A 12,170-nucleotide genomic window follows, 5' to 3' on the forward strand; every position below is an offset into this window, starting at 1 on the left:
AGGAAAGTAAGATCAATATCAAAGATATTACTCAATAGAGTTTTATTTTGCAATATATTGTGGCTATTATCTGAGCTATTTATATCGAAAATATAATAAATAAATCAACCAAATTCCAAACTACATTTCCTTAATTGTAAAGATATGAAAAATAAAGCCATAAAGTACACTTTTTGAATGGAATTTTTGAAAATAGATTATCGACTATCTTGACTATTTTTTGCTACGACATTGACGCAAATACATGCCAAGACATCTATTAATATATCTTCTATTGCACTATAATCGTTTTTATTTAAACAATCACCGTTAGACTGTAAATTGTTGCGCTCTAAAGATAAATAATTTCAAGTCATTCACGTCAAATCTATGACAAAAGGAATTGTTTTAATGGCTTATGATTAGCTTTGTTTTTTTTTTAGGTTGTTAAACGTCGCACTTATTTCCCAACAACTGTTATATATGTACAATGTATATCTGGCACATAGGTTTATAACAAAATAGTAATAATAAATATTTACTGGAAGAACTGGAACTTCGGTCGGTGAAAATCTTATCAGCAAAATTACGTTAAAACTTTAATCGACACAAAAATTAAGATTACAAAATTGTTTTTATGATACCCTATATAATAAGCAATTATAAAATGCAACAGAAGACAATTAAAATTTTTTATTATATAAATAAGTAAAAACAAATTTTAATTTAGTATTAATTGAGTTTTAATGGAAATAATAATCTTGATTGTATTGAAATATTATTGCATATATAGTATAAATACTGTGCAGGGCATCTGATAGTCTGCTATGCTCAAATATTGCAGTCTTACTGGTTATTATATTGTGTATTAGTTCTGTCGCGATAAGATCTATGAGGTTTTCATATACATCCGTTTTTAATACCGCTGCCTTTGTCGTTTGCCATTGCCTTTGCCCCAATAAAATAAATTACTTATTTATTTCGAGTGTACCTCGGACAAATACAATATAAATTGTTTATATAACCAAAAAAAAAAGAACAAAAACGCTTTATAATATCATTTTTTATGGCTTTTTTTATTTTTCTAAAAAGAACACAGGAAACTCAAACACACACACACACTAAAAACAAATGCACAACAAATTATCCAAATTGTGCCATAAATTATATGTTTATTTCAAAGCAGTTGGTGCTTTATTTTCTTGTATCGATTTGGTAAGAGTTGGAATTTTTATATTTACGAAATCGAAATCTAAATCAACACCGACATCTTTTTAACCTGAGAAATAGTAGAGAAACGTAGAAAATGCCTTAATTTTTATTAAGCCGATAAGAAAAGGAGAAAAATATTTATAAGCCTCAAAGCGAAGACCAAACATTTTCACACTGTCATTTGTGGTGGGTCTGGCGGCGATTGTTTCAAATGTATTTTTATGTAAAAAGTCGAAACATAAATTTGATTTACGAGTTACCGGTGGGGCATTTGAATCAATCAAAAAATGAGAGCCTAATGAGCCAGACCGACGAAAATCGAAAGACCGCACAGGGTAACAGTGTATTTCAGGAAATAGTTGACATCTTGTTGGTTTTTTTGTTTTTATTGGGCCAGCAGATTCACACGATCCCTAAAACCGGGGGTCTTTAGATAACATGCGCCGTTGTGGTAGCTAATGACCTTTTCTCTGGAGTTCAAGCAACCTGCTTTGCATAAATCGACGTCTTAACTTTAAGACGAGAGACAAACTCACACATTACAATTATGACAAACGCTTGAGACAAAGAGAAATGCTCTCAGTTATCGCTCTCTCTTTCGCTCTGCTGAGCTGTCAAAGAACTTTTCCGAACTTGACAATTTTCAGTAATTTTCTTGCAAAAACAATTGCAAGTTGCTAAAGAATATCAAAATTAATACAGCTTATAATTGGAGACTAGCAAATACCCTATAGGCATTTTAGAGGGCAAGGCAGAGAATATGTGTTATAAAAATGCATTAAAACTTGAAATAAATTCACTTGTACTTTTCTATAGTGTTATACCCTATCTAAGTGACTTTTAAGAGGTATCACGCACAGCCAACTGCTGGAAAAATCCACCAAAAAGTCAAGGAACTCAAGTGAGCGTCATACAAAATGATGTGTAAACAGTGCCGGGCAGCAGTAGAGAGACAAGAACTGGCTACAAATGTACTGCACAGATGCTGTGCGGCATCTTCTCCCCTCTCTCCCACTCTCCCTCTCTCCCTCTCTTCCGCCTTGCTTCCATTCATTCCGCCACTGCAGACGACGCGCTTTTACTTCGCGTTACTTTTGCTGAGTGCTTGGTATGTTTGAGCTCTCGCTGTGTGTGTGCTTGATTGTGTGTGCGAGTGTACTTGTGTGTGTTTGTGTGGGGTTCACAGTTCTGTGAATGAAACGCCAGCCAAGCGGGAGAGCGACAGAGCAAGAGAGCGAGAGCGAGAGAGAGAGAGAGCAAGTGCTGCTGTTAATGCTGTTGGCTGTGTTTGTGACAGAGTTTGACTCTATTAAGTAATAGGCGCGCAGTTTTTTGGCAGACACTGTTAAACACAAATGCCACCTACACGCATTTCCGCATGTCTGCGGCGTCTCAGTGTGGTTTTCGAGAGAGCCAGGGGTTGGGCAAGGGGCAGGGTCATTGGGGTGGGCTTTCCCAATGACGATGAAGACGACGACGTCAAGTTTGTGTTTGGTTTTTTGACTTTGGCTACACCCTATCCAAAACTTTTGTGTGTCTGTGTTTCTGTATCTTTATTACAATTTTCTCTTGATTTCATTTCAATAAATTAAGAAAGCAACAGTAAATTGTGCAAAACAAAAAGATAATTAAGCGAAAAAAAATGATGATGAAAATGGTTGGCAAAGCAAATATCTGAGGAGTCTCATTTATGCAGCAGCTGCCACTGCCACATAGTACATTGTTTACATACATATATTTATTACATATCGACGTATCTATTCATCTAACTATATCCAGTTCAACATCCATATTCATAAGCCACATCCACTCGAAAGACACTCGTCGATAGCGATGCATAAGTATATGCATTATTTATGCCACACAACAACTACAAATACAAATACAAATACAACTACAAAAGCAAATATTAAAATACTTACAATAACAAATATTGCTACAACAATAATAAATTCATATATACTTTTTGTAAGTGCAATAATAATGTGTATGAAAAAAAAAAAGAAGAAAAAAAAACAATTTGAAACTCAATGTCAAGATTTTTACATAAAGTTGTGCTGCAAAGAGGCGGCCAAGTCAAGTCATAAACTAACGCAAATATTATTAATAATAATGACAGCTGCTAACCATAAAAAGTAAGCTAAGTGGGGTGTTTGTATGGCACATACCCTGTATGTCAAAACTAACAGGCAAAACTTTTGTAATTATACTTTGATTGTATGAAATTTTCAGGATGGCAAAAGAAAAGTTTAATATATGATTATAAAAAAGATAAAGACATTAACGATATAGATAGGGTTTAAGTTTGATTTTTTTTCGATTAAAAAGTGTACAAATTTTTAAAGAAACTGAAGAAAAGTTTAATATATGATTATAACAAAGATAAAGACATTAACTATATAGACTGGGTTTAAGTTTGATTTTTTTCGATTAAAAAGTGTACAAATTATTAAAGAAACTGAATAACTTCTTGACTATTTAAATTATTAAATAATCTTTAAAGTTTAAAAGATTTTATTGCATTTGTGTACTTATGAAACATTATCATACCCCTTTTGAAGGCATTTTATGACTACAGGGTATTGATAAATGTTGCACACAAAAGTGCAATAAAGCTTAATCAAAGCCACATTAGTTGAAATTATAGAAAAACGCAACAGCGCCTTGAGATACGTTTACGAGACAAATATTTGCGCACTTTTGTTTGCATTTGGCATCAATTTATTTTTGTGTGATTTGTTTAACAATTTTCTGTTTCTGTTTCTGTTTTCTGTTTTGTGTCTTGCTTTTTTTGTATTTTTAAATTTTTGTTTTCTTGGCTGGGGGATTTTCATTTGCCGTATGCGTGCATTGCGCAATTTTCGTCATTAGCATTAAATGTTGAATTATTTTTCAAGTCGCTGACGCAGTTAATGTCGGAGACCTCGCCTTAAACTTACTTAAAACTTAAGCGCAGTGCAGCGCAGTTTCTTATACAAATAGAAAATCAGCTTTAATTTGCAATCTAATAGAAATAACAGCCACAAATGCAATAAGGTAAATACAACTACTTGGTTTTGTTGCTATTATTTTTGCTGTTGTTGCTGTTGTTGCTGTTGTTATTGTGTAAATTTCGTTAATGGGCATGCATTTATGCACTTTTCCTTGTTTCTCATTTGTGCATTATGTAAAAATATTTCAACTAGGTCTGCTGCCCTTTGGCCTAAAAGTCAAACGTTCAATATGCTTATAAGGTGGCAAACTAAATGCCCAATAAGAACTAAATAAATAATCGCATCGAATTTAGTTTATGCCCCCATTGTACTCCTTAAATATTCCCCCCCGTCCACCGATCACCTGAATATTATTATTACAAATTATTTACTTCACATTAAGTGTTATAATTGGCCAGTTAGTCGCCGTATCAGTTACTATCTGGCATTCGATCTCAAGTAGCCATAACACAATAAATTATATTAACAATACTTATCAACTTGATATTTACTTTAAGCAATTATTATGATACGCTCTACTTTCAACGCTAATCACATGAACATTTCTAGACTTTGGCCCAGTCAAAAAAACCCAAATTTAGATCAACCTATTTATTTTGTTGTGAAGAATGTTAACATAAATTATTTATAATTTCTTTTACTATAATATAATCGATAAGCGGGGGATTTTTCTTGAAAAAAAAGGTAAATAGAGCACAGAAGTTAGGATTTTTAAAAAGGTTATCATCATAAAAGATTTTAGATTCGATTCTCAGAAGAAATTATAAAATATGTTTATGAAAACTCATTATCTCATTTATCTTTATCACTTTTTCTGCAAATTTTTTCATAAAATCCTATTAAATTAAATCCTAAGAAAGTTTTAATGATTATTTATAGTTTAAAGCTGAAATATAAGTTTGTACTACAGTTTAAAAGCCTGATCCTGAGAAATCCTTATATATATATATGTATTCCCTGCTAATATTATTCATAAATGGATACATTTTCATTGAATTTCTTCTTAGCGGAGATCAGTCCTAATAATATTATCATATTGTTTTTAGAGTTAGTTGGGTTCGGGAATTTATAGTGAAAAATAAGTGTTCTTCAGTTTTAACGACTACTTCTGCAAATTTCTTATATAAATCGATTTATTCTGCAAATTGCATCCATTCCATATTTTTTTTTAATGAAACTTCATATATTTTTACCCGTATTCTATTATGGATATATCTTTTGACTCACCCGCTCTTCCTCACGTATCATCTCAGCAATTTCCGGTTTGATTTCCATATCATCATGATGAGCACCCACAGAGCTGGGGGGATTACCACCCGCACTGGCTGCATTGCTTGGGGCAGCACCACCTGCACCACCGACACCACCGACTCCTGCGGCGGCCAAGGCGCTGGCCATGGCTGCATGGGAGTGGGCCAATTGATGCTGGGCTGCCAGTTGTTGGGCTGCCGCGGCAGCTGCATGATGGTGCATCGAGGAGGCGGATGGCGGTGGTGGTGGCACCGCAGCCGAGGCAGCTGAGGCATGATGCGCTGCAGCGGCAACGGCGGCTGCCATGTGTGGTGGCAGCTGCGCCTGCGAGCCACCAGATGAGGCATTGTTGCCAGTGGGTGAGGTCAGCGCCGCAGCGGAGCCGTTGCTGTGGGCCGAGGGGGGCGGAGGAGGGGAGCAGCTGCGTGCGTTGGAGCGATAGGCGCTGGGAGCCGAGGAGGAGGTGGTAGACACGACACCACCGGATGCGGAGCTGTTGCAGGAAGCGGCGGAATTGGCGCTGGTGCCGGCGGTGGAGGCGCCCGAGCTGCTGGAGGCGGAGGATGAGCTGCCGGAGAGATGTGCCTGCAGAGATTGTGGATTGGGCGATGCAAATGGATTGCGCACAATTGTCGAAGTGGTCATCGCCAGTGGTTGTCCCTGCCCAGTGACCGCAGTGACTCCGGAGCGTTGTGTCTGGTGTGGCGACTCCGCGCGCAGCGGCAATGGAAGTGGGAGTGGACTGGGCGTGGCATAGCTGCCGTCTCGGGAGCGCTTACGCTGACGCTGGTTGAGATCCAGGGCGGATTCCGCCTGCAACTTGGCCAACAATCTGGCGCGCTTCGGCTTCAGCTCATCATCGTCCTCCTCATCCCGCAGAATGGCCGCAGCTGCCGCCAGCTCCTCGTCCTCGTCATCATCGTAGACGGTCATGCGTTGCTCCGGCAGCAGCGAGGTGCCACCAATGCCACCAATGCCACCGTTGCCACCTGCCGAGCCCGAACTCACCTCGGCCAGGCCACGAATCTTGAGGGTTTCGGCCACCTTGAGCAGCGGATTGATCTGATCCTGGCACACATTGATCTCACCCTTGTACATGAACTCGACAAGCGCCTTTAGATCACTCCAGTTGACGTCCCGCATGATGATGATGGGATGCTGGCAGGGATTATCATAGAACAGCGCCTGGAAGTAGGGCGAACAGGCGGACAGGACCATTTTGTGTGCCTTGATCGAGTGTCCCTCGCAGGCGAGTGTCACATCCACAAAGGATTCGTTCTGCAGCAGCTCATCGAAGACATTGGTCAGATTCGATTGGTAGTTGTTCCAGCGCAGACAGAACTGTTGATTGTCTCCCGCAGCTGGCGAGGATTTACGCTGGCCAGCAAACAATTTGTGACCCAGCTTGGACTTGTGCTCCAAGTCAGCTGCTGCTCCTCCAACTGCTCTGGCTGCTCCTGCCACAATCTTCTTGTTGTTCTGGCCAAATTCAAAGAGTCCAATGGCGGACAAGTTGTGGGAGACCAAAGGTTGCGGGGAGACGGGCAACGAGCGGGATTTCTTGGCCGTTAGCTGTACGCGCAGCTCGGGATCAACGGGATCACTGTGTCCGACCACCTCACTGGAGGTCAGTGGGCGTGGCGGTGGCGTCAACGGCTGCTCATTGAGCACAGCTCGGACATTTGGTTTATCAGCTGCATCTGTGATCTCCTCCTTGACATGCACATGCTGTTTCTGCTCCTGCAGCTCCTCTTCTGCAACTGTTCCTGCTCCTGTTCCTGTTCCTGCTATCGGCAACTGTTGCGTAATAGTTGCCTCATTCACAGTTGCCTCATTCTCGGCCTCTGTTTTGGCCATTTCCGTCTCGTAGGCCATTTCTGTTTGCGGCTCTGGCTGCTTTGGTATCTCTATATTAACCATGGTATAATCATTTGGCTCGTATTGCTCGCTGTCCAGTTTTTGTTCAAAGTCCATGATGTCCTTTGTCATATCCATTTTTTATAATTCGGATTTCAATTACTTATTCAGTATTGCAATTGTTGTATTGGTTTAAGCTTTTCTTATTGTTATTTAACACATCATTAAGATTGTTTTTTTTTTTTGCTCCAAGTCGCTACTTTTGAGTAGAGAATTTTGTTGTTAACGCTGCAATGAGACCAACAAATGCAAATTTTATAATTTCAGCGTGTGAATCACTCAAACAAAGGCAAATAAAAATAATCAGATTAAAATTATTTAAATATTATCAAATTACAGAAATATTTTACAAATTTTACAATTATTTTTTTAGACCGCTATAAACTGTGAAATACTAGACATACTTATAACTGAAACCCTTTGAATGCAAGTTATGAGTTTCAGCACTGTATTAAATAGATATAGATATATAGTATTTAATAGATATAGATATAGATATTGATATATTGCTAATCTAGATAAAGTATTCATAATTTTAAAGCAATTTAGAATTCTCATATAAGTTCCTGTTCTATAATTAATTTAGGTTCAAAAGTTGATCATATTGAACGTGACTTTTATTTTTTTTAACTGTCATAAAATTGTCTTAGTCGATTTTAATTACGATATACAGCTAATGCAAGTATCTTTTTAAATATATAGCAGTCAATCTGGTTATCTTTAATGATTTTTTAACTACAATAATAAAAAGTATGGACTGATTAAAGTTCATTCTCAAAAAATTCCGACTAGTCTAACTTTTTATATTTTTCCAAAGTGTAATTTCAAGTACAAATTAAGTATTTAAATAACTTATATTTATAAAAAATAAAATTATGTACAATTTTAAATGCGCAAGTAATTTCCCAACTAATTCTATTAACCCTTGTTTGCCTGTGTGTGTCACAAGAGCACACACTTAATTCCTATAGCTAAATGAACATTAGTATAAATTCAAGTATTCGTAACCCGATATATATCTATTCATACAGACTGCATATATTTGCGATTTTAGTCATAACTCTATTAAATAAGGCTATTAATCTTGCCAAGTCCATGAATTTCTATTCAATTCATTTCGGAACTTGCTCGAAAGCATCCATAAAAAAAAAAACTGTTTTATTAGCTTTCAGTTTGTCCTAATTTATTATAGAGATTTTCGCGACAATTATTATTGTGCTGATATATATTTTTTAATTTTATATGTATTAATTCATTTCATTTTGCGCTGCAAGTTATAAATAAATGAAAATACATTTATATTTAATTAAATATTATTATTTATGGCTTTCGCTGACGCGCGCCACATTTGCGTAATTATATTTATTTAAATAGTCTTATATACAATTTATATAAATACATATACGTAGATATATATATTATAATTTATATTTATATTTGTTGCCAACTGCCACCCCAGTCTAACGGTATTTTTCAGACGCTGCGTGGGAGGAGGAATAGTGGGAGGAGGAGACTCTGTGTGGCAATGTTTCACTGTGTCTCACAGTGTGTGCTGTATGTATGCGTATGCATGTGCCGCAATGCAAACACAGTCGTCCATAAAATTAATTTATTTTTATTATTATTGTTATTATATTTCTCTGCTGTCGCTGCTTCTTCTTCTTCTTATGCGACTCTTTTTTTTATGATTATTATTTCATTCCAATTAAATCTTGTGACTGACTCGACTCTCTAGCCGTCTGTTATTATATTTTTGTTTATTTTGTTTTATTGTTGTTGTTGTTGGTTCATCCAGAACCATGACGAGGTTGCTACCCAATTTCTCAATGACTACAACAACAACGACAACAGTTGCAATAAGAAATTATTCTGTAAATTGTTTTTTCTTTTATATACATTTTTATTTTATTTTTTTTTTGGTAACTTTTGCTTTATTATTGTTACCATTGTTATTGCCTTGCTTTTTTGTTATTACTTATATTTATTGTTATTGTTGTTGTTGCTGCTTCGGCATTAAATTTTATGTGTTCTTTGAAATAATGGTGGAGAAAAAAAATCAACGCTACAAAATAAATAAATAAATAAATTGCCATTTGCTTTTTGCCTAAATGTGCACAAATATTTATACAACAATTTTATTTTCTCCTTTACTTGCTAGTTGTTGTTGTTGTTGTTGCTGTTTCTTTGGCATTTCCTGTTTCGCTTTTCAAGTTTTTATTTCGAATCGAACTGAAAACCAAAAACTGAGAGCACTCTGAGCCTTGTTGCTTCCTTATCGTTGTTGTTGTTGTGTTTTTGATTAATTATTTATAATGTGCGCAGCTGTTGCGCGGCATAAAATAAAAATTTTAAATTGAAACCAAAATAAAAGACAACAAAAAATGTGCACATTAAATATAAAAAGGCATACCGGCTGCTCAGCAGCAACAACACAAGCACACACACACACACACACACACACACAGGTCGTAAGTGAAGCTGGCAAACTTGAGCGCTTTTTATTTTAATATTTATTATTTTTATTTATTTAATTGACGAGTCCTTCGAAGTTTGCGCAGCGTTTGTTGTTGTTGTTGTTGTTGTTGTGAGTGGGTGTTGTTGTAGATGGGCGAGTCAACGGCAACAGCAACAGCACATTTTATATATACATACATATACATATATAAATATTTTGTATTTATTTATTTACGCTTATTTATTATTTATGCAGCAAGTAATAAATTACACAAGTCTCGACTGTTGTTGTCGTTGTTGTTGTTGCTGTTGCTGCTGTTGCTGCTCGCTTTTTACGACCGTTTGTATCTGAGACCTGTCTGTGTGCGTGTGTCTGTGTGTGTGTGTGTTTACAAAACTGTTTTTGGCGCGCCACCCACCCAAGATACAATATACAAGATACAAGACACCACCAAGAAGGACGTTGCTGCCACAGGACGTTGCTGCCGCGTAAGTTTTGTTGCTGCTGCTGAGCGCCCAAAAACTTGGCAAACTGGCAAAAAGATGCCAGCAACAACAACAACAACACTTTTTACGACCTAGACTGAGTTGTAACTTGGGGCAGGAGGCAAGCGGCAACTTGGGGCATTGTGGAAGGAGTATGAAGTGCGGGAGAGATGAGTAGGGGAAGGAGAGAAGGGAGCAGGGAGTAGGAAGAAGGGAGTTAACTCTGTGTGCACGTTATAAATTTATAAATTACAATTTTCTTAGCAGTGGCAAATGTGTGTATATATATATAGTATATACATAAGTATATGTGCGAAAAGCACTTTGATAATTTATATATTTTATTTATAAGTAAAGTAAAAAAATCGATTTTTATGCGACAATTAAATGCAAGTTAAGCACGAGTATTGCGAGCCCAACAACTGTCATTTGTCATTTCATACACTGCAATTATTATAATAATCATAATTATTTATTCCATTACAAACAAATACAATTACACACACATACACATACACATACATGTACACATACACTGGGCGCCGTCATTCACAATTTGTGAGTTTTCCACGTAGTTTTTCCAAGGTTTTTGCAACGCATTTGTTGTTTGTTGACTGTTTATTTTGTAGCTGTTGTCAGTTGTCAGTTGCAAGTTGAATGTTGAAGTTTGTTCACCACATGCAACACATGCTGCAGATTTGTTGTTTGTTGTTTTGTTTTCTTGCTATCTTTCTTTCTTGCACACTGTGTTTTTATTTTGAATTTTTCACTACTTTTTTTGATGTTGTTTGTTGTTTGCTATAGTTGTTGTTGTTGTTGTTGTTTCATTCACACACACACTGACAACAACGCACACACGCGACGACGTTAGCGGCACATTCAAATGTTTGTTGTTGTTGCTTTCTGCTTTTCTTTCGCTGCTTACAAACGCTGTGTTGCATTCACGACGAAAGTTAAATACGAACTGATTGCTCGGCAAAAGTATCTATCAGATACAATGAATGAAACTCGAAACTCAGCGATACGCGTCGCAGTCGGCGTCGCTGTCGCTGCCGCTGCGAGAGCCAACAGCAGCAGCGTCGACAGCGCGCCAAGAGCGAGAGAGCGCCAGAGAGAGAGAGAGAGAGAGAGAGGGAAACGCGGCAAATGTTATTCCGGTTTTTGCGGCGAATTCAGTTTCAGTCGCAAGAGTGTTGTGGTGTTGTCTTAAGAGCTGCTGGGGTTGCTCTCTCAGTGTAAAGAGAGCGGCAAACTGTTGGCTTTATTTTTGTTGCTCTTTGCCAAGTTTTTTGATCTTGCAGTGGAATAAAAGTACTTGAAGTATTGCTAGAAGTGAGCTGACTTAAGTCTTAAAAAAAAAATTTCAATTTTTATACATAAATAAATAAAGAATTGTATTTAATTAATTTTTCACTACCTTACAGTTTGCTTTCTGCTTTCTTGTCACATTCTTTGCGCCTTAGGCCTCAACTTTGATTGCCACGCATGAAAAATATGTCCAATCCCGAAACTCAACCCCCACCCCTACCCCCACACTCGAGCATATTCCACTTTTCCATCACCACCAATAAAGCAAATACATGAAAATCGCGAATAACGTCAAGACACGCATAACCAAAACTCTGCGCCTACTAAAATTGCCGATTGCAGTAGCTGCAACAACATCGGCAGCAACAGCAGCAACAACAACGGCAACATTCTTCTAGGCGGAAAGAAAGAGAGATGCTGCTGCAATGGTCCAGTAAGAAAATGTTGCGAATAGTTTTTCGCACAACCCCTGACGGCATCTTTAGCTTATTGCAGCCATTCATTGCTGTTGTTGTTGCTCCGACTGCTGCTTAGGTCAACTACTACTACAGCCAAAAGAGCACAGAAAAA

The 12,170-nt window shown here is 37.3% G+C and overlaps 1 protein-coding gene across 2 annotated transcripts in view; it reads right to left on the reverse strand.

Moving 5' to 3' along the window:
* Nucleotides 1-11,262, reverse strand: part of LOC117789058 (protein bric-a-brac 2) — a 35,353-nt gene extending 24,091 nt beyond the window's left edge. The window contains exons 1-2 of one of the 2 annotated variants that reach the window (XM_034628072.1): nucleotides 10,827-11,262; nucleotides 5,412-7,580 (exon numbers count right to left, since the gene is read on the reverse strand). In XM_034628072.1, coding sequence (XP_034483963.1) covers nucleotides 5,412-7,430 — 2,019 coding nt within the window. In that variant the 5' untranslated portion in view covers nucleotides 7,431-7,580; nucleotides 10,827-11,262. Of the gene's footprint in view, nucleotides 1-5,411; nucleotides 7,581-10,802 lie in introns of both variants that reach the window. The other variant, XM_034628071.1, reaches the window with a different exon arrangement.
* Nucleotides 11,263-12,170: the final 908 nt, after the last annotated feature.

Source organism: Drosophila innubila (genome assembly GCF_004354385.1).
Source record: "Drosophila innubila isolate TH190305 chromosome 3L unlocalized genomic scaffold, UK_Dinn_1.0 0_D_3L, whole genome shotgun sequence".
Classification (NCBI taxonomy): Eukaryota; Metazoa; Arthropoda; class Insecta; order Diptera; family Drosophilidae; genus Drosophila; species Drosophila innubila.